Raw genomic sequence first — 23,670 nt, forward strand, 5'->3', positions numbered from 1 at the left:
CTGGATTTTTAAAAACTTTTCTACATTTTAAATCTGAAACAGCTGTAAGCTAATGGAGTTGACTGCATATGTCCTGTTCCTTTGTCATTCAATAATTAATATACATATCAAATATAACCCTACAATAAAAAGATATTACACATCATTACCTTGCAGCATCTTTAGCATATGTTTTGATGATATCTACTGTGGTTGGTGGACCAATTCGCTTAAAACTGACACCCTATAAAAAAAAAGGTTTTATTTAATAAAAGCAAAGTTGAAAATGTAACAATAATTACTCCAAATACATCATATACGTGTATATCTATTTTAATCTACTTATTTTTACTGGTTTCAATTACAGGAATGCAACCAGAGAGGGGTTTTAGTTGATCCTACTGACCTCCATATATATCTCAGTCTGGTACATATTTCAGCAAATTGCTATATTAGTCATATAGAAAGGCAATTCAACACACTCTTCTTAACAACCAAATATGCTTCCTGTTGCCAGTTCTTTTTCCCTATATTCCACTGCTCTCCACATGATCTGAGTTGCTAGATATACTCTTTATGGGAGACAATGCACAATGTGAGGATGCATGGAGAAGCACAAACAATATACACACATATAAACAAGCCTCAGTATAGTTTCAGCCAACGACATGCTCAAGGTATAATGCAGTGAGATAAAAGCTGAAACCATGTGGTTACAATTATAAACATGTTAACCATACAGCCATGCGTGTGTGCGTGCACACATACAAAGTCAACATGGTTTCCACCAACAAAATTCCACTCAATGCATAGATTAACCTGAGGTTTCAGTCAAAGGTACTGTGCAGTAGCTTGAAACCCAAGACCAAAATAGTGGTATAGCAAACTTCTTAATTCGTTGATTCTTTTTACTGACTTACCTATGGATCAAATAGTGGTGTTAAATAGATTAAAGGACTATGTCTATCCCATATATGAACTTTAATTTGATAACAATAAGGGAATAAAATGATATGCATAATATAAAATAACTCACAGCTCTTCGTTCAACTTGCATAAGGTCACTTTCTTGGCGCGGTGAATAAAATAAAACACTTATCCCTGAACGGCCAGCACGTCCTGTTCTTCCAGAGCGATGTATATAGGCATCTGTATCTTTTGGTGGACTACACTGCACAACTAAATCAACCTCTGGTATATCTAAGCCTCTTGCAGCAACATCAGTTGTTAGAAGAACTTTGTACTTACTATCGCGGAAGCTCTGAATATTAACACAAGTAGAAGGATAGATTCAGAAAAGGAGAAAAGCTACAAAAATAATACTATAGAATACAGATGAAAAATGCCGAATCACACACACACACATACAAAACTAACTTAATCCATACTATTCCAGTGTATTTAATGTTTATCTTCTGTGCTAGTAGTAATATTTCTGAAATAACTGCAGCTGTCATAAAATCTTTAACATATACACCAATTTCACCAGTGAAACAGTCCCCCCCCCCCCCCAGTACTAATAAGTACAAAATTCATATTGTATCTTAAGACAATTATTTAAAGGAGTATTTAATTTAGGACTGCTATTCAATGAAGAATTTAAACAAATATTGCACAGAAATAAATAAAACTAATTAATGAGCAGTGTTTCATTAAGTTCAATGTAGCCATTAATTATACTTCAAATTTTACGAAGTTTAAATAAATATCTTACCTTAAGGACAAGTTCTCTCTTATCTTGGGGAATGTCACCATGCAACACATGAGCATCTAACTTCATTGAAGCACTAACAGCAAGCTCATCAGCTTGCTTTTTTGTTTGACAGAACACAATGGCACGACCATGATTACCACTGTACACTTGGATTATATCAGCAATAATACTGTTACGGTCTTGAATGCTACATTTGATAGCAAGGTGCTGGAAAGTAAAAATTATACTTTTTTTAAAAACTGCATTTATAATCAATGTTATTTTAATAGCTTTGTGACAAAATCAAATAAGACCCCTGCTTTAGTTTTGAAATGGATTAAAAATTTAACCAACCTTTGTATTAACTGTTATATTTAGTGTTTAAAATACAACACAGCAAAAGAGCCTTATATAATACTGATAGAACTTTTACCCATTGAAATCACTTGCTTTCCTTTGTGCAATAAGATTTTGGTTGATGTTTCTATTTAACCCTTTCGTTACCATATTTCTAACCAAATTACACCCCTTATGTGTTTCAATTAATTTCTAACATAATCATAAATTTAGGCTGGTTTCGTTAAACAACTAACTTTTTTATTTATCAACATATTAATGTGATTTTTGGAAGATAAATTAACGAAAGGTTCTCAACCAATTCTATACCAAAATTTTTGTCACAAAGTGACTTTAATTACAGGTAAATTCAACAAAATATAAAATTATTTAAATTTTTGTTCAAACATCGCTATAGAAAATGGGTTATTAGCTAATATTCAATTGGGTATACAAAAAAATATTATTATAGAAGAGTTGTGCACATTACTGGATTTATTACTGTCTCTTTTGCCAGTATAAAATTAAAATCCAGAGCAGTACCCAGTATTTGATTCACAAATCTTTTCCAAACTTTGATCCCCCATTTTGTGCGCTTTCCTGGCATATACTGTTGAAAACGCACTCGGCCTTTATAGCCCACCATATCCTTATCTATAAACTGTTTTATATGTGCTTTGAACACAGTCAATGAGGGGTCTTATTTTAAATAAGGGATTAAAGTCTGGTTTTCCACGTACTGGTGTACTGCTCATGTCTCTTACATGTAGATATTGAGTCAATTTTAAAAACCGTATCCTCGTCATTATACTCGACATATTCGTCGCCAAAGGGTTCATCACTACTCCAGTAATTTGTTATTCTAGGTAACTTTCTAATGCCCATGATAATATTTATGGCAAAATATGCTTTAATTTCATTCAAGTTTATGGGAAACCTCAAACTATCCTTTTTTACGCTTTGTTTACATTTAGCGTAACGGTTTGTTTCCGCCGTAATCAATTCAAATAGGCACATCGGAAAAAGCAAAAAGAAATAGTCTAAAGCTTTACTCTCCTGGGTAAGACTGTGACTTGGTCCAGTTTCTTCAGAAAAATCACTGAAAGAAGCAGTTTTTAAATTTTCACTCCATTCAGGTACTAATTCATTATCTTTATCGCTATCATCGGAGCTCTCGGATTCACTGCTTTCATTTTCGGAAAATGAAACCTCAGATTCATTATCAAATACCACGTGCTTTTTTTTTTTCGGTTACAGAGTTAGATTTATCAAGGTTTTCAACAGAAAATCCTTCGAATTCTGACTCGCTGCTTGACAGAATAAAATTCGTATCCATTTTTTTGTCAGGATTACAAATTTTGAAAACACAACAGGAACAAATTTGGAAAAAAATCTCCCAAAATTAAAAAAACACGTTGATCGTCGTACAAAACTATAGCTGAACTGTTTACACAAATAATCACGTGTTTTCACGAATGTACTAACGAGATTTGCTCAGATATTCTCATTTAAATATGAATAGGTGATTACAGGCGGCTTGGTCACATGAACCAAAATTTTTTTCGGGCGGCTTTGGGCGGTTTGGTAACGAAAGGGTTAAAAGTGAGCCTTCTTAGTACTGAAAAGTCTAAGACAGCAAAACAAAACTGATTGTTTACTATGTTTTGAAAGTGCTAAAATTTTCTTTGGCCACAAGTAACAGCTGAGTGAAAGCTTATTAATGCTACTAAAAGAAATACCATAGGATTACAAGACTAATGTTGAACACGAATTTGGCAAAAGGTCACAGATTTATGATACCTGTGAGACTTTATAACACCTATGTAAATCTCGAGATCATGGTAAATTAGATGTAATATTAACAGTTAATCTATCCTGAACCGGAACAAATATTTCTTTTAATAGCAGAGCAATTAAAATCTAAAGTTTAGAGCTTCATAACATACCTGTACAGTTGTAGAAGTCTTTATTTGTTGCTGGCCAATCAAGTCAACCTTCTTAACATCTTTTTTCATGTATTTTTGGGCAGTTCTATACACCCAGGGCGGCAGAGTTGCAGAAAAAAGTAACGTCTGTGGCTTATGTCCTTCATCCTCTGTGGATTTACAAAAAATAAATTGCTGAATGTACACTGTTCAATCATAGTAACATTAGCTAAGTCATATATCAAAGAATTTATCTATTAAAAAAATCCACATGATGTGAATAAGGAATTTACCATCCCTTATTCCTATGAATTATAAGAATGTAAGATGAACAGTCATATAATTCTAATTTGGTACATACCATCCCAAGAATACAAAAAGTGAATGTCCATACATGCAAAGTCTAATCACAAAGACACTAACCATAAAGTAGATAAATAAACATTTAGCCACTCTCACTTTCCACAGAATCCACACCATACAAATATGTGGGAATGTGTGCACGCACACACTCTCACACAAAGAATCCACATCATGTCACACAGTCAGATACTCTCACCTTCTCATAAATATAAATATAGAATTAGTAAACTAGGTAGAAAGGGCATATGATAAAGATGTGAATGGCAATGAAAGAACTGATGATTGATTCAATTAATTCGTTAATTGGTAAAATAGTTTAATAATAAAGGAAGCAAAATAGACCCAGTGTGTTTTATTGGCATGAATCACCAAAATACAACAAAATGAGAGAGGGTCCACTGAAAGTTATTTTAATAAGGAAATATGTATTATTTGTATAGAAAAATGTGAACTACATATAACTATGCTTTTACTTTTAGCTAATAGATTTTGTGTACCAAGTGTTACAATAAACTTACTCTTATCATCAAATAGTTAATTTCAAAATTTCCACAGATATTACCTTTGTCATAAGCAACCTTTAAAATTTCATCAACAGATTCAGCAAAGCCCATGTCCAACATCTGGTCAACTTCATCCAAAACTACATGTTTAGCTTTCTGCAAAGACATATTGCCTTTCTGGATGTGATCAAGAATACGGCCTGGTGTGCCAACTAAAATGTCCAAGCCCTTCCACAATGCACGCTCTAAAAGAAATAAAAATCTTGTTGAATACATGAAATGATAGTATAGAAGAAAACAAGAGTCATTGATATAAAGATATAAATATCTGCTAATCTATGTAATGAATTGGTTAATTACACAGCCAAAAAAAATTCTTTTACCACAAGCAACCTTCAGAATGTAAGGAATTGGTGATCACATGAAAATATTTATACAATTATTTAGATATATTACTGAAATAAGTATTACTAATTAATGCTTAATTAAGAGTACTATCGTTAATAATCAATGAGCTTTATAAATTGCTCACAAGATACAAATAAAAGCAGTCCTAACAAAATTAATTTGTAACTGCATACACCAAATCAGTAACAACACAATAAAATTCTATAAATGTACACACAAAAATATTGTATATATTATTGAAGGCATACAGCTTAGTGAAGGCTATGGGTTCAATTCCAGGACCAGATGGCACATTGTGCTTTTGCAAGGCCACTTCATTCATGTTCCAGCCTATTCAGCCAACACTGAGTATCACCAGAGTGCTTGTGTAGGCCAGTCTGCTTTCAAAGTGTCACCTCCTTGATATTCTATTGGGTCAACGGGAGCGGGGGTGTCAATGTTTGCTCACAACTACAGAGCAATAAACAAAAGCATATACACACTACTAAGCCACAGTAGCTTGTAAGTAACAGCCATGGATCTCCTGGCTGCCTTTCTTCGCATTAAACCTTATTTTGCACGATGAGCCACCTAAACACATATATGAGCCACCTAAACACATACATTCCACCTAAGCACCTCCACACATGCATATGTATCTGTATGTATATATAAATGACTTTTGAAATTCACTTTGCAGCTTCATGATTTCTATTGCATGGAAGTGTAGGTCAAGGTGACTAATATTTCGAATGTAACTGCTAGATGGAAAGAATAGGGAAGCCTGCAGGTGAGGTGTGTACCCAAGTACCTTTCTCAGCTTGTCCTCACATTGCCATTAGTCTTTTGTAAATAATAAATCTTGTAACTCAGTGGTTTTGTTGTGTGAAGACCGATAGAAAAAAAAACTGGTGGAGAAAGAGTACAGCCAATGCAAAAACAGATGACAATACATGTGTATGCATGCACCTTACATTATTAACCAACATTACTAACCTTGTGGTTCATATGGTACTCCACCATAAAAGCAAAAGGCAGAAAGCTCTCCACAGACTTTTAGAAAATCTTCATATACCTGTTTAGCTAACTCACGAGTTGGGAGTAAGACTAATACCTAGAAAACACGAAAATTGAAATAAAAAATTAAAAAAATTAAATTCAGATAATTTAGGCAAAACATCATACAAAGAAAATAAATATTCAACACACCTTTCACTATTTAGTGTTTCAATTAAATTCTAAAATAATTGTGAAATTTGTAAGACACAATTTTTTTTTTTTAATCAAAAAATATGGAAGTGATCAATGGAATACAATTTTTGTTGAAATATGACTATATATAATAAACAAATATAGCAATTATTTTATAATAAGCACAGAAAAAAAGAACTGTGCACATTGATTGATCTTCAATGTCATAGAGAACACTTGAAAGGAAATATACTAATGTAAATAGTCAATAAATTTTGAGTAATTTCTGAAGACTTAAAAATTAGGTGTAGTTAATTTCAAAAATATTGTATGAGAAATACTTTCAAATGCTTCATTTTATTTTATTTTTAATCATCATCATTTCCACTACCTGGTTATTTTAACAAAGAGCCTCTCCCCAAGAGTAAAAAGCAGATTCTATGATACCTGTGTGCATACAGCTATGATACATGGCAGTGAAACATGGGCTATAACTACAGAGGGCATCCAAAGGCTTGAAAGAAATGAAACTAGCACACTCCACTGGATGGGTAATGTAAGTATGCATTTACAACTGAGTGTAAACAATTTAAGATAAAAATTAGGTAAGAGGCATCAGTTGTAGTGTGCAAGAGAGAAGACTGCAGTGGTATGATTCATGTAAAGCATATGGATGAGAACAGTTGTTTAAGGAGGTACCAATATCTAATTGTGGAAGGAACCTGTGGAAGAGGCAGTGTCAGGAAGACATGGAATGAAATAATGAGAGGATCTTCAGACGTTGGGCCTCACAGAGGAGATAACAAGAGACCAAGACTTCGGGCAGTTTGTTTGAGAAGATACATCAAACTAAGTAAGACTGTGGCTGTCCATACATGCAGGCATGTCCTATATGTCCTACTCTCAAAAAGGGGCCCTTGTCCTGAGGGCTAGTACATGCTGGTGCCACATAGAAACACCCATGCTGGTACCACACAAAAGCGCTCATGTTGGTAGCACTTAAAAAGCATTCAGTACATTGTGAAGTGGTTGTGTTAGGAAGGGCATCAAGCCGCAAAACACATGCCAGTAGACATTTGATGATGATGGGGGAAACTATCAAAAATTCTTAAAATCTCCAACACAATTGGCAATAGTTTACAGCCTGTTTACCAAATGAAATTCTGTCATCACAAATGTAATAACATGATTCTCATCAATATTTTGATTTAAATACAAACAGAAATCTTAGGTGGTTTTGAAAACGTAAAAATTATGTAGAATTATTACAGAGATACGTCATAAAGCATAATTATTTTCTTACCCTAGGCATTCGACCTTCTTTTGTTTTCTTTTTTTTAATCAGTTTTTCTACCAGTGGCAAAACAAAAGAAAGCTGAAATAAAACAAAGCAGTTAACACCTATGTATAAAGAGATAATTAAGGCACAATTTGTTTAACTGTCCTTAAACAAAATTTTAATATAATGTTGCTGATTATATAAGAGGAACACTTAAAATTTGCTTTCTAGATAGCACCTATATAAATTCCATTAACAATGGTTGAGAAGTTACATTCAAAATATAAATATATCATAATCTTTCCACAAACCACCACTTTTACGTCATTCAAAAAAGCCAAGTTAAAGGACATTTAAATAGTAGTAATACCAATTCCAAAGAACATTTCTCCCATGAACAAGAATGTTTAGTATCAGTTCAGCACTGATAAAGCAAGCTTAGTGCTGAAAAGAATTCCTGTCATGATATGACATCTTTCTTTTCAAGCAATGTACTTTATCATCCAATATGTTCTTCCTCTTTTTTAATAAAGTTGTATCTAAGAATGTCTATAATGGAGAAAGATTCAGTGGAGGATTATTGGGTTCAGACATGGTTGATCCATTAATCTCAATAGATTTGGCTTACCTCCAAAGACCATATAACTAATAAACAATTATTTTCACCTTCAGTCATTCTGTAACACACACCAAAATCATTTTTAAGTCATTCACTTCTATCTAAACTTTAATGTGGATGAAGATAAGTCAAGTAATTTTTTTGAATGAAAAGTGGTTTTCTTGAAATGGTTAGCAACAAATAAAACTTTATAAGTGTAGATGCAAAAGTCAAAATATACCAACAATTTTTATTCATAGTTATGAATGAATGAAAATTACTAAAGAAATCATCAAATGAGCAAACTTACTGTTTTTCCAGTGCCGGTTCCTGAAGACAGAAAAATGTTAAAATAAATTACAAAGAAACAGATGACAAAGAATGTAATAAATAATTTAGTGTTTTTTGTTTAAACTTTCTTCAATTATATTAGTAAATACTAAAATAACCGTGAATTAACATTTTTGTTTTATCAACATACAAATTTTAATCAAAATTCAATTGGAACAAATGACAGAATTGTAATATTGGACATGAAAGAACTGTGCAGGAACTGGATTTTCAATTGAACTCGATGGCATATAAAACAACTCCACATAATTTGACACACACACTTTGTGAGGTTGCCTAGCATATACACTGGCACCTCAGACACCCCTCATTATACAGTTTCATGTGTGCAGCAGACACTACTACTCATGAGTAAGATCCCCAAACAGTTTAAATCATTAAAAACTGAACAAAGCATGTCTACTAAATACTAGATTAGGTATTTCAACGCATCACATGACATCATTTGATTTCTAGAAATAAATCTTTCAAAAATGGTGCCTATTTACTTGAGATGTCCGTGTGTAGCAAAAACATTTATTTGGCCTTATAATCTTCCTTCCTTACCTATAGACAAGTTTTATTGGCATATAAAACAATTATCTTTTGTACAGTATGAAACAAGTGGCTTAAAAAAAAAAAATCACATGTAGGTCAGTAAGCTAGAAACAGAATATATTAATGGGAAAGAGGAAGAATGCTGGATTTTACACAAACATTTTCAAATTCATTATGGCTTCCTTATTCCTTTGTTTATATTTTGCACTCTTTTCAAAAAGGGATAAAGCACTGTAAAAATAAGGTTTAAATAGAAGGACTAGAGAACATTTCCATAACAATGTGAGGTAGTGTGTAATAAGTGTTTACTTAGTGAAATTACATTGCTGTTACAACAGGCATGAGTGCAGACATGGTGCTATGGCATCTTGGACAAGTGTCTGCTAAGAGTAGCCTTGATTCAATCTTAGCCTTATTAGTAGAATTTGGTTGATAAAACTGCGTGGAAGCCCACTGGAGGACCATCCCTGTTCGGGAGGGGGGGGGGACTTTATCAAGTAGTGTAACACCTTCAATTGGTCATTTCAGCCTTCAGTGAAATATATTTTATTCCAACAATTCAAAACCAGGTCTCTGATATGAGGATAGCTCACTTCCACAAGTTTCAAAGGACCTGAAAAAGGTCACAAGTGCTGCACTTCTTTGATTAAGCAATAGACAAAAACAGATTACATTATGAAACCAACATCATAAAGAATTGAAATGAACAGGACTTACGTGCTTGAGCAATAACATCGTGGCCATCATAGACATAATCAAAAGTTTGTGATTGAATTGGAAAAAGATAATCAATACTATTGGCTGCAAAAAATTAAATGACGATAAGATAATGAAACAGTGCTGAAATATGAAAGATTAATTTAAATTATTTAGATAATGCATATCAATGATGGTCTTCAGTATTACACTGACTAAAATAACAGCAACTAAAGTGAAAAGTTGTAAGGATAACAGACCTCACAAGTCTTCATATGGTAAACTATACAGTACAATAATCTTTATAGCCAGTCATTAATGAAATATAAGCCCACACCAATGATTTGAAATAAGTAGAGCCGTTTACAATATTCTGAAAATGGTAGCCGTAAGTGAAGAATGTAATTTAAGGATGAATTTATGGCAAGATGTAGTAATACATATCTGAGTTGCAACAGGAAAGCAATGTAATACAGAGACATAATCCTAGCTGACAGCAAGCATGAGCTTTTGTATCGATGAATCTGCCTTCTGACAATTTCATGTGAATCATGGTTGATTTTGACTAGTTAGCACTTCATATTACTTCACATGTACAATCCAGTGTATATTAGATGCCATACTAGTGGGTTTATCTTCTTCACTCTCATATATTCTGCAATAACTGATTCAACAGAACTTCGGTCCAAATTGCATACTTATTGAATCAGGTTAAGTTCTGATTACACAATTTCAACTACTTATATTTCACATTTATATAGCACTGTGTATAGCTATGTCTTGAAGACAAGAAACTATGAAATGATCAACTGTTGAAAGCTGACTGACTGAGTATATCTTGTAAGTATATGAAATAAATGGAAGGGGAGCAGGAATTAAATACATTGTGTATGCCTGCATACAAAGAGAAAAAAAATCTTAATAATAGAATATATATATATATATATATATAGAATACAATCCATGCATTCTATATACTATACCATCTATATATAGAATACATTCCATATACTATACTAACATAAATTCAACTTACTGATCCATTCAAGTTTTAGGGGAATTGAAATCGTCATATTGACTTTATTAGCACAGAAAATTAGTACAATAAAAGTTTTAGCTGAAGAAAGAACAAAAAACAATACCTTTCAATTTTTGAATAGAGGTGTCAGAAATACGGAAATTACTAAAAGCACCAATTTCCACCTGGGGATCAACTTTGTCATTATCAGATGCACTAGAAGCATTTCCATTCATATTGGTTTTGTTTTCCTGTCAGTAAAAAAAAGAAAGAAAGATAAACTGAAATTTTCTAATGAAGAAACAAGTGTTCAGACAAAATGCTAAATCTGATTGTGTATTTAATATGTTGCAACATTCTCTTGATATGGCTTGGAAAAGGATGAAACTGACCAATTGATTTACTTGAAGATATATAAAAGTATTTTCAGCATATTCTAATCTTACCTAAAATGACAAAAAACTGCAACCCCAAGACTGATCTACTTTGTTAGTCAAAAATACTTGTATGTTCCTAACTTTTTATCATATTTCTATTTAAGTACTGAGTTGGCCAAAAAGTCCATTCAGTTTTTTAAGGGGAAAATAAAACCAGTTTTAAACACAATGTGATTTATTCAGTCAATGATATAATTACTGTTTCATTACAGTATCTTCTGCCATCTTGTGAGCAGATCCATTATTTTCCATCTTTACAGTAAAAAAAACACATCCGGGTGAATTATTACATCCTCTTCATCTGGTCATTCAATGAATTTTGAAGAGATTAAAACAGGTGAAAATCTCAAGATTCAATTTTTAGGGTGTGGCGAAACCTACCGAAGCCCCAGTAACTTCCACCACCACATCTGTGGTGATGAAAGACAGTGGCCTTATAATAAGCAAGTGCTGGAAGCTCCTGGTGGATCACTCCATTTAATTTGTTCAGCTGGTCACAGCACACATCCAAATTGATGATCATGTCCATGAAAAGCTCGTACAAGACATTTTCCCAATCCCAAATTGAAAATACAAACTTCAAGTGAAATCGTGCTCTGAACGTTCCTCTATGATCTGTTTGCATTTCACATTGTTACAGATAACTCTTTTCCATCCCCGACCACCATTCTCTTCAAAAAAAAAAAGGGGGAGGGGGGGGTGCTTTCTTTGATTGAAATCTGCTGGGAGAGAGGTTTATCTCATTCAATTAATGCGAGACCCAAAGACTGAGCCTGCTGACCTAAGTTGATGCAGATGGTTTTCAACATTCAATTTGGATATCCTGGTTGTATAATGGGGATTGATGCTGCTGTTAATCTCAGCTGCAAAGTGCATCTGGAACCGAAAAACTTGATTGAAATCTTGATAACTATTTCTGGCACACACATTCCGTAAGAACATCCTCTCCATATACAGCACATATCATCCTGCAGGTTTCTGCCACTTTCTTACCTTTTTTTAAATAAAATAGCATGAGGTGTTAATAATGTTCAGTTTAGTTTTCCATTTTCAGGGTAATCCCAAGCATACAAAATGCAACCTTTCTCATAGCAGCAAGTTTGCATCAAACTGTGTTTAAGTGTCAAGTAGCTAATGAGTGCACATGCACAAGAGACAGACTGAAGTTAGCTACTTATTAGAGTGCTTGAAGTTTAGTGCCAACAAAAACTGAACTTTTTGGCTAACTCAATACTTTTCAAATAATTTTTAAAAACCAGTGTTTAAATCAACAAAATCATGAAAGGCAGTTTTGATTAAAAACATACCTTTAAACTGAGCTGGTGGGTATTAAAAGGCTAAGATCATTTTACTAAATCCTACCAAATTCTTTATTTTCAAAATGAGTTCAAGCAGTTACAAAAGAGCTAAATGAATCCATCCTATTCCTTAACTCAGAATTGAAACTCAGTATGTAAAAACTAAAACCATGTAAATTTCCGCAATATTCTATTCCAACACAAGATACAGTTAATTAAATGACCTAGTGAAAACTTACAGTTAATTATTTAGTATATCCAAGTACCATTAAAATTTCTTTTAATTACTCCTTACAAGGTAAAATTACTTTTTATTTAAAGGAATAATTTTCTCTAAAAGTATAAACTAAAAAGACATTGTAAATATCAAAAAGTAACGTACTATTTATTATAGAGAAGTTACATATTCTATTGGTTGGATTGTCGTAGGACTGCAGCTATGCTTGGGCACCGCTTTCAAAGGTCTTAGTCAATCATATCGACCCAGTACATATTTTACCGATCTGATTATCGGAAGGGACGTAACTCGACGCACCATTTTACGGCAATATAGACAAACCAATGCAATGATATGGTTTCGAAATTCACGACTACCAAATTTATCAAAGCCTTACTCAAGTCAAAGTTACAGATAACACTTGCACCGGGTGCCGCACAATAGAATCGATTCAGGAACCATGTAGTATGAATATTTCTGAATATTGCATGGTCATGTATGTTATATAATTTAAAAACTTCTCAACTGAAATCAATAAAACCAATGAAACACAGGATTAGACTCAACACCACAATCTTAAAATATATTTTTCTTCTCTTATTTGACTGCGGCCATGCTGGGGCACCGCCTTTAGTCGAACAAATCGACGCCAGGACTTATTCTTTGTAAGCCTAGTACTTATTCTATCGGTCTCTTTTGCCGAACCGCTAATTTACGGGGACGTAAACACACCAACATCGGTTGTCAAGCAATGGTAAGGGGACAAACACAGATACTAAGATATATATATAGGGAGAATTCACAAAAAAAAAAAAAATAGGAAGACAGGTGATGTAGACAACAAACAGATGTATTAGTTTAACGTTCGGGAAGTGAAAAAGTCTTTAACGTTTCGAGCCTACGCTCTTCCACAGAAAGAAACAGGGAGAGAAAATGAAGAATGTATAATATGGCTAGCGATCTATCATGGCGAAAAACAATATATATATATATACACACACACGACGGGCTTTCAGTTTCCGTCTACCAAATCCACTCACAAGGCTTTGGTCGGCCCGAAGCTATAGAAGACACTTGCCCAAGGGGCCATGCAGTGGGACTGAACCCACAACCATGTGGTTGGTAAGCAAGTTACCCCACAGCCACTCCTGCGCCTATATAGTCGGAACTATTTCTAATAACGATTACAATCTAATTTCCAAAATTACAAATATCTTAAATAGCTACTAACACTGATGTCGTAACAGTCGGATATCAAAAGAAAATAATTGTTAGAACATAAACATTGTAATTTTTATTTCATTAGAAAATAATTGTTAGAAGATAATCATTGCAGATTTTACATTACTGTATAATAACAATAATCGAAAATTGATCTATCAACAGAAATTGAGATCGAATTTCCTAAGAAATTGTATTCCAAAATATAAAAGTATTATGCTACGTTATTTTAAATCCAACCAAATTAAAAGAAAAATTAAGGATCATATCTTGGAAACTTGAAATATTATAATAGATTATATTTGGTACTGTGCCATTACTACCATTTGACAAACTACAGCATTATATATCGTTTGCAACAAAGAAACTATTTTTAAAAGTGCATTCTGTAGACATCCACGTGTCTAAGTACAACGAAGGAATCAACTTGATTTAAAATAGATTACAAGAATAGAAGATGTCTTTAATATTGAATAAGTTACTCGAGATAACTACAGGCATGCATTCTAAGAAAAAGAGTGAATAAATGTTATGCACTTCATATTCTGAATATTATAGACTGTGAGAGGAACGGGCGACTTAGTTGCAGTAATGGCGGAAAAGGGATGGACGAACGACAATCGACCAAGATAGCACTGAAATTATTTTTGAAGCAGTAAAAGGGAAAATAGATAAATCTGTGTTGTTCATGCAACGGAACAGGACATGAAAAATAAAAAATTATCTTTAACATGTGCCCATAAGCTAAACGATCATAGATGTACTATTAGGTAATCTTATCAAATTGAAATTCATACAAGTTTCAATTAGTGGACTGAGATGAAAGCACTTTTCTTTTCCTGAAGTTAGAATTATAATATCGCCCCACGCTTTTGCCTGTATATGTGTGGTTTTCTAACGAGATAAAGAGCAGGCGGTTCTTGATGTACTCTTATAAATATAGATATTCATTATAGCTTAACCCCGTCAATGTTCAGTTTCTCTGGTAAGTGTGTGTATGTGTATATATATATATATATATATATATATATATATATACACACACATACAATCACACACAATATGCAACAGAGTAAAAAGTATAATACAATCGATATAAAGTTAACATGAGTAAAAGCAACGTTCATATTGATTAACGAAAAGCTTTCACGTTTTTACTAGCACGACAAACTAGAGCTAAACAAACCATCAGCCATGACCCAGTTAGCAGCACTTCCTAAGTTACAAGTATTCTGTTAGATACTAAAATGCAACCAATAACGGCACGTTCGTAACGAGCTTAAAATAACAATCTTAATAAGCATTAAAAATGCTGAGCTTGAGATGAAAACCCCCAAGTGAAGTTAATTACGAAATAAAATCATACTAGTTTTTCAGACCTCAAATGCTTTTTAGATCAAAATCATATTTTGTTAAACGTTACTGTATTAAAATATAACTGAAATATTTCGTAATTGTACTCGTTTGGCGAGTGAGTTCATCTGACACAGTGTGTTAACGAAATAATTATATTATGGAAGAGCCAGTCATTTTAGCAAATTTAAGAACATAGAAACTTATTTCGAATATTTCTTAATACTAAGTGCCCGAAAATTTCGCCGCACACTTGTGATCAAGTGGTCACTGACCGAATGCTACTAGATACGTACAACACTAAGCTGGAAATAAAGTACAGTTCACCTAAACGTCCAAGCCTAAGTTAATAAGTCAATCAAGAAACAGTAATTACATATATAAACTGGAGGCATATGTCATATTAGGAAGTTCATAATCAACGAACGGAATCGCGTTTAGTTTTCTATACAGATCTGAAAAATAATCTTAAGTTGATGTATAATATTACTTACTTTAAAAGTTGCCATGCTTTATATATCCAATGATACAGTTAAGGTATTATTTAATTATCAAGCAATAAATGTAAATTAATCCATTATTAGATGAACGCAATTGACAAATGGGCGCGAATATATTCAATTTTAATATCTAAGTGTCCGGACAAGGATATAAACAAAATTAGTCTTCCAATCGCATTGAGAATTCACGCGTGCGCCCGAGTGTGACTCGATCGCTATAAAGCAGTGGGGAAATTTTTCACATTGCTAACGTAATAAGTGTGTCAAATATATCTGTGATACCTGTGTGGATGTATACATATGAACAAGTGGTTATCAATTCCGGATATATTCTAATTGCGACAGTGCAAAATCGAAATATGCACAAAGCGAATGGTTACGATCTCAATATAGGGGAATCACTTAAACTGGAAATCGGAAAAGAATGCCATAAATTTGTTTCTGTGCACGTGTCCATATCTTCCATCAAAATACATTTAATCAAGGACAAAATAGACTTGGAATAATAGAAACATCTAAATTGAATTTTTAAATTCAATATTCGTTTATGATTATAATAAATACAATAATGAATTTTTAAACCGGATTATTAACTTAAGAGAGCTCTACAAAGATTTGCATATATGTTAAAAATCTTCGTTATATTTTCATTCTTAGACTTTTTTTTTAGTGATTGAAACCTGGTATCTTTTTCATACAAAATATAAGTGGAATCTATATTTGAATATGGGGTGAGTGAAACACTTGATATAATATTTAAAAGACTAAAACAAAACTGACATTTTTCTTGAGTTTCTCCGAATCATCACTAGATTTCGCAGTCATCCTTGAGTTAACGCTTTTTAATTTTCTCCGGCCTGTGAGAATTCGATTTTATAATATTCAGAAATAGCTGGTAATGCCGAAAATTTCAAATAAATAAACTCGACTAAACACGTCACTGAACTTGGTTCGCGCACCCAAATCAGATAAGCACGTGTGGGAAGCTGACGCCTCAGGAAATATGAAAACGTCACATCCGTTCAACCTGCTTTTCTTCCATGTGACACGTTAGCTATTATATAATTTTAACCACTAATCTAAATTAATTTTACCACGTTCCACTTTGTGGCTCGCATCTAATATTATAAACCATCGTTTTGGCAATCAATGAGCAAGTTATTTTTTCTTCTGTGGTCACTCAACGTACTCTAGACACAGCATCCAAATCTTACTCAAACCATACAAGTCTCATCACATAAAGGACACATCATATTGATATAGTAGTCCTAAACGTACCAATAAAAAAAACGAGGTGGTCACGACTGTAATACCTTAAATCATACATGTCTGCTTAATGATGGGCTAAGCTATCCCTTCAAAGAAAAACTGCTCGAAACGTCACCCCTTTCTCACAGCCTGCTAGAAATACCAGCCAAATATCCTTTAAGTCGCATCTTATCGTCTGAAGAAGGATGGATGTATTGGATAACATAGTTCTGAGGAAAGCCTACTTGGAGAAGAAAAAAAAAACAGACGAACGGCTTCAGAGCCACTGGTCATAGAACCACTCAATCACGGTTGACTTTAGAATGGACAACACACGAAACTATATTACTACCAAGTCGACATCGGCGTGGTTGCTTGACCGGGTTTAGAAATAGCAGCAAAATAGTTTTCAAATTATACGCGACAAGGTAAAAATAACAGGTAGAGTTCTGATCGAAGCACATCATAACATTTTTCGGGGCTAATGCAGTTTCGCACTTCTTGTAAAATGAATTTTTTTGAAAAACTTTTTTCGGATTCCTACGTTTTAGAGATGCAAATCGAAATTAAATACAGACAAAAACATTTAAAGGGAAAGAATTTGCGTTTTACTTTTGTTTGCCTTAAATATCAGTAAATAGTAATTTAATGTAAATTAAATAAACAACATTTTATGAGAAACAAACATTAATATTTAACATTAAGTTTAATAAGGGGCTCAAATTCCACCCCACCCCGATTTTAAATTGTGAATTTTTTCATCCATTTATTTATTTGTCTAACTATTCATCCCTGTCCATTTATTTATAAAATAATTGTCAACTAAATGTGGCGGTCCTATAGAAGACTGTGTTACTAATGTTTTTAGCCACAGGAAGACATTCATATCTATCTCTTTATACACATATCTATATGCTTATTGAATTTAAAAGTTTCAAAACGTGGTTTCTTGCATATCTAAAACATAGGGGGGAAAAATTTCGAAAAAAGTTCAAAATTTTAAATGGGATTGGTGGCGGTGGTGGGGTATTTTTTTGTATATTCGTAATCTCCGACATCTGAAACGTAGGAATCTGAAGAAAAAAAACTTTAAAAAAAAAAAAGCATTTTTCAAGAAGAGGTGCGAAACTGCATTAGACCCCATTTTTCTTTATAAGAATTTTCAGAAATTCTCACGATTATGCAAGGACTCCGCCTAATAATACCGGCATCAATTCGGTATTGTAGCTTCACAGACACTGAAATACTGAAGACAGAAGGGGCGGAGCGCATTTGCACAAAGATCTACTCTTAGATTCCTCAACATTACTGGCATATATCAAATTTAGATTCTATATTTATTAGGTTGATTATCCTTTTCTGAAAATGCATTTTGGAAGGCTAATCTAGGCTTGTATTATTGTAGAATATTTATGTGGAGAGGTAAACATGGCTGTGGTTAAAAAGTCCACTTCGCAACTATGCGATTCCGGGTTCGATTCCAACGACTACTACAGAAACTCCGCGCGCGTTTAGTTGTCGAATATGCGCGTGAATATAGAAACAAGCTACATTGACTGGATTTACAAATAAATCATTTTATACAAGTGACTACTAGGATTAAATGAACTGAGTTGTTATTTACAGTTTATGGTATATTCTACAGAGATAAACAGCACGCTTTTAGAGGTTTCGGAGAAAGTATCCACTTTTATATTTTTGTACTAGTAGTTTCTATGTGATCCCTTCCGTATTATAGCGGAGGTAGCTTTTATGCATACACACACACACACACAAACACGTGTACTTCACACAACTATGTTGGTTAAAACGACCGATTTTTGGTGAGCGTAGTAAATGCCAATATAGATCGTTAAAATAAAAACCTCCATTTTTCTAAAAGTTATGAGGAAACAAAGTTGGGCGAGGGGGCACACTTTTGTAGGTATATTATAATTATTAAAGTTTGACTTATCCACCGATCAATCTACTAAAAAAGCCTCAAGTACAATGATAAACCCCCCAAAATTTCAAGTTCTATTTCGTCGTTGTCGACAAATTATCATAAATATAATTACAAAATTTTACATGAGATTAAGTATAAAGAAATTATCCTTTCAGGTACTTCACGTGAAGCAGTCCATTCTTTATAATTACGACAGAAGTCTTCTTATGGCGGTACATCTCACGTGTAGAAGCAAATTTATAGTGATTATTAAAAATATAACAAGTGTTATTTCGTAAAAGTATACATTTAAAAATCCGATCGGAAAACAAAAGTTTTATATATATATATACAGATATATAGTGGACAATTTTCAAAAAAAATAACTGAATTTACATTAACTCACTCACGCTACTCAAAGAATTGATTGAAAATTCAACAGAAAACCTCATTTGCTTATTGTTTCAGTATATACAACTGAGAGCAGAGTAGATAAAGCTAAGTAAAGTTGTTTATACAAGTGAAAATCCTTCTACAACAAAATCAAAATACAACATCTATGTGAATAAAAATAATACCAACTTTTTTCTTCATCTTTTTTCTTGAATCTCCATTAATTTTCGTAGTCATTCCAAGTACTAACTTTTCGACAATCTTCAATTTTACTGTTTTCTCCTTTGAACTTATGTATATATATATATATATATATTTACACACAAGACAAACAAGTACGGCGAGGTTAAACAAAACACTCAGCTAACAAATATAAATCTGTTATAAATAACAAATATAGTTTGGTAAGTTTTCTTGACCATGGTTCGAGAGAGCACGTGTAAAATTCTAGCTAACCCGGAAATATGAAAACGTCATATCCGTTTACCTCATTATCATTCCGTGTGACAATTAGAAATTCTTTTCCATTTACTTTACTTTATCTTAGATTTATTTCAATCGCTGGAGTGCGGCCATGCTGGGGTACCGCCTTGAAAATTTATTATAGTCGAAGGAATAGATTCTGGGCCTTTTTTTTTCGGCCTGGTACTTGTAAAATTGGTTTTGTAACTGAGCAAAACAAACACATTAACACGAACATAAAAACTATATATATATATATATATATATATATATATATATTTTATACACACACACAATGGGCTTCTTACAGTTTCTGTCTACCAAATCTATTCACAAGACTTTGGTCGGTCCGTGGCTATAGTAGAAGACACTTGCCCAAGGTGCCACGTAGTGGGACTGAACCCAGAACCGTGTGGCAAAGAAGCAAACTCCTTATCATACAATCACACCTGCACTTTCTTACTATTGCTCAAAATTGGTCTGACTCGGACACAAAGGTCCCAGATCTGAAGAGAGGCGAACAATGGAGTGGGTGTGTGACAGACTGTACTTTCAGCATATGATAATTGAAATGGTTTCAATTGCAATTTAGCTTAATTTATGGGGAAACATTGCAAAATATACCTCAAGTCAGCAATATATTAACACTGCTATTATTCTTTTATTGAAGAACTTTTTTCAACTCAATATTTGCATGCTATTATTTATAGATTTGTGTGCTTCGAAATCCACTGTTCCGAAAAAAGAAATATTTCACCTTCTCGAAAGTTTGTAAGATTCTCCATATAGTTACTTGTTCTACTTAGATCAGCCCTATGAGTGAAGGTGTTCCGCTGCGACCACCTACTGTTTTTCTTTTCCTCAAACAGCGAGTTGAAGGAGCTGTAACTTCTATATTCAGCATATTGCGTACAAGTTCCTCTTGTTAGCTCTCGACTACATTTTAAAATTCAAATCCACTGAGGATTCATTCTTTCGAACAATCCGGCAGTTAACGCAATATTTTCCCAACAAACATGTGGTCTTTATGTTCTATAAACTTGTTTTATACATTGAGAATGTATGACTACAGAAAAGAGTGAGAGTATGAACGAAATTTTCACAGTAAAAATCCACTCCGGTTTTTTTTTGGGGGGGGGGGCATTTATTTATAACCCTACATACAGTATTTACTCTTTTACTTGTTTCAGTCATTTGACTGCGGCCATGCTGGAGCACCACCATTAGTCGAGCAAATCGACCCCGGGACTTATTCTTTGTAAGCCTAGTACTTTTTCTATCGGCCTCTTTTGCCGAACCGCTAAGTGACGGGGACATAAACACACCAGCATCGGTTGTCAAGCAATGCTAGGGGGACAAACACACACACACATATATATACGACGGGCTTCTGTCAGTTTCCGTCTACCAAATCCACTCACAAGGCTTTGGTCGGCCCGAGGTTATAGAAGACACTTGCCCAAGATGCCTGGGACTGAACCCGGAACTGTGTGGTTGGTAAGCAAGCTACTTACCACACAGCCAAGAAACTTTTTTTTTTTAACATTTCTTATATCTCTCTCTGGTTATGTTAGGATGATTTCGAAGGAGAATTTCCCTTCTATTTCTCACATCCATACGATTTTAGTTTCATTGTGATATAAGGCCGACAAAACTTTTTATAAGGGTTTTGTAGCGAAGATCGAATTGACTCGTTTTGTAATCCGAAGCTACCAAAAAATCCCCTCTTTGGTTTAACTGCGCACTCAGAATACATACGAAAACAAATACATATACTTTATCCATAACCCTATAACTGTATATGTATTCATAACGCACTTAAAGTAATTACTGTCAGGCTATCTACGTGCCAATTAATAGTACGTGGTCAGACTGCACTTAAGCATATGTTTAAAATTTCCTAAGTAGCCTTCAATTACCATCACTGTCTGTTTGGGACAGAGAAATGAGCAAATCTTGAGCTGTCAAACAATGAAACCAATCCGTTCAACACTCAGCCCATGCAGCCAAAAATGGGTTCGTGTGCCTTATTTCACAGCAAGACTATACAGCTGATGTATGGACATCAGCTATAGACTTAATTGGGTAAGATCTAGGATCCAAAGAAACGGATCTGCGTTAATCCATAAAGATCAGATATTGTTGTGAGGAGTGAAAATCCAACGTTTCAGATACTTGTCCTTAATTTTATTAAAAGCAGCAATTTGCCTGCTTCTTTTGCAATCTCTATAGCTTCTTTTTCAATCACTCTACACACACACACCTATGACAAACACTGATTCAAGCCATAAGAGACGAATTTAAAACTGGATGGCTGTGAGAATTTCGGTATGCTGATGGCCTTGCTGAATCTGAAGATTTAAAAAAAATTCCAGATATGGAAGTAACATCAAGACTCGAAAGATCTCAAAGTAAACTTAGCAAAGACTGAAATTTTAATCTGTACAAAAGAAGAAAGGACCTTGCTACTATCAGGGAAATAGTCATGCTCAATATGTAGAAAAGTAATACATAGAACTCCATATGGTGTACTCTGTATAAATGAAGAGGCATAGTCAGATCACAGGCTGGCAGAGAAGGCACACTGTAAGCAATAAGAGAAGATTAGAACAAATTTCTTGAAATGCTTAAAAGGCTCCTTAACACTTTCAGCCCGGCTGGTACATATTTGTACCAGTCAAAAATTTTACAACCCAAATCTTTAAAATTCCCATTCTATGTGAGGCAGCATAGTTCCACTCCAGTTTTTCTGTTAAGTATGTAGCACCAGACATGTTTGGAGTGTATGACACTATAATGACAGCTCAAAAGGCTCCCATGCATACAAACTCCTCACCATTACCAACTGCTTTTAAGTGTTTATTATTGGTTCTCATGCTTTAGTAAGCTATTTATAACATTTTCTTCACTGTAAACTTATCATAAACACATTGTGCATAGTTTATAAGCATTGGATAGTAATATTCTTGCAACATTGTTGCAATACATATTTCTAAAAGTAAATAATTTTGAGTAGAACACACTTGTACTATTGTGGTTTTGTATAGGTACACACTTGTACCACTGTAGTTTGTTGTATAGCTAAGATTTTACCAGTTGTTTTATAAAAATAGAGAAACTTTTTTCCTGTGAATTAAACACACATCATCATCATCATCATTTAACGTCCGCCTTCCATGCTAGCATGGGTTGGACGATTTGACTGAGGACTGGTGAAACCGGATGGCAACACCAGGCTCCAATCTAATTTGGCAGAGTTTCTACAGCTGGATGCCCTTCCTAACGCCAACCACTCAGAGAGTGTAGAAATATACAGTTTTTCAATCAACCTTCATCTTACTCTCTAATATTTGAAATATTCAATTTTTTTTTTGCAAGATTCACTGCGATATTTTGATATAACCGGTACATACCTGGTACTTCATCTAAATACAATGTTACATACCTGGTAGATTAGAAAACCCAAATGGTACAAATATGTACCAAACTAAAAATAGTGTTTACATAATTGGCACCGTTATAAACTGTCTAATAAGCATCTACACTATATAGTTTTACCCAAATTTTAGAGAAAATACATGCAAATCTTGAGAAAAAATTCTGGATTGAAAGGGTTAAAAGTAATTAAGTTCAGAGTTATTACATCTGATAACAAAAAAATTCTGTTTTAGGGTAAATGGCAGACTGTATGATGTTTGTGTATGAAGTGCAATGCTGTATGGTAGTGGGGTGAGGACTTTGAATGCAGAAAGAAATAATCA

General features: G+C 33.7%; 1 protein-coding gene across 5 annotated transcripts in view; it reads right to left on the reverse strand.

The window, feature by feature from the left end:
* LOC106869170 (nucleolar RNA helicase 2) overlaps nt 1-23,670 on the reverse strand; it is a 43,831-nt gene that overhangs the window by 3,880 nt on the left and 16,281 nt on the right. For 2 of the 5 annotated variants that reach the window (XM_014914790.3, XM_014914786.3), the window contains exons 2-11: nt 10,981-11,107; nt 9,860-9,943; nt 8,565-8,584; nt 7,681-7,752; nt 6,183-6,300; nt 4,859-5,044; nt 3,955-4,103; nt 1,694-1,900; nt 1,016-1,240; nt 150-223 (exon numbers count right to left, since the gene is read on the reverse strand). In XM_014914790.3, coding sequence (XP_014770276.1) covers nt 150-223; nt 1,016-1,240; nt 1,694-1,900; nt 3,955-4,103; nt 4,859-5,044; nt 6,183-6,300; nt 7,681-7,752; nt 8,565-8,584; nt 9,860-9,943; nt 10,981-11,092 — 1,247 coding nt within the window. In that variant the 5' untranslated portion in view covers nt 11,093-11,107. Of the gene's footprint in view, nt 1-149; nt 224-1,015; nt 1,241-1,693; nt 1,901-3,954; nt 4,104-4,858; nt 5,045-6,182; nt 6,301-7,680; nt 7,753-8,564; nt 8,585-9,859; nt 9,944-10,980; nt 11,108-15,876; nt 17,451-19,636; nt 19,929-23,670 lie in introns of those variants that run through there. The other 3 variants (XM_014914787.3, XM_014914789.3, XM_014914788.3) reach the window with 3 other exon arrangements.

Source organism: Octopus bimaculoides, chromosome 5 (genome assembly GCF_046866305.1).
Source record: "Octopus bimaculoides isolate indiv1 chromosome 5, ASM4686630v1, whole genome shotgun sequence".
Taxonomy (NCBI): domain Eukaryota; kingdom Metazoa; phylum Mollusca; class Cephalopoda; order Octopoda; family Octopodidae; genus Octopus; species Octopus bimaculoides.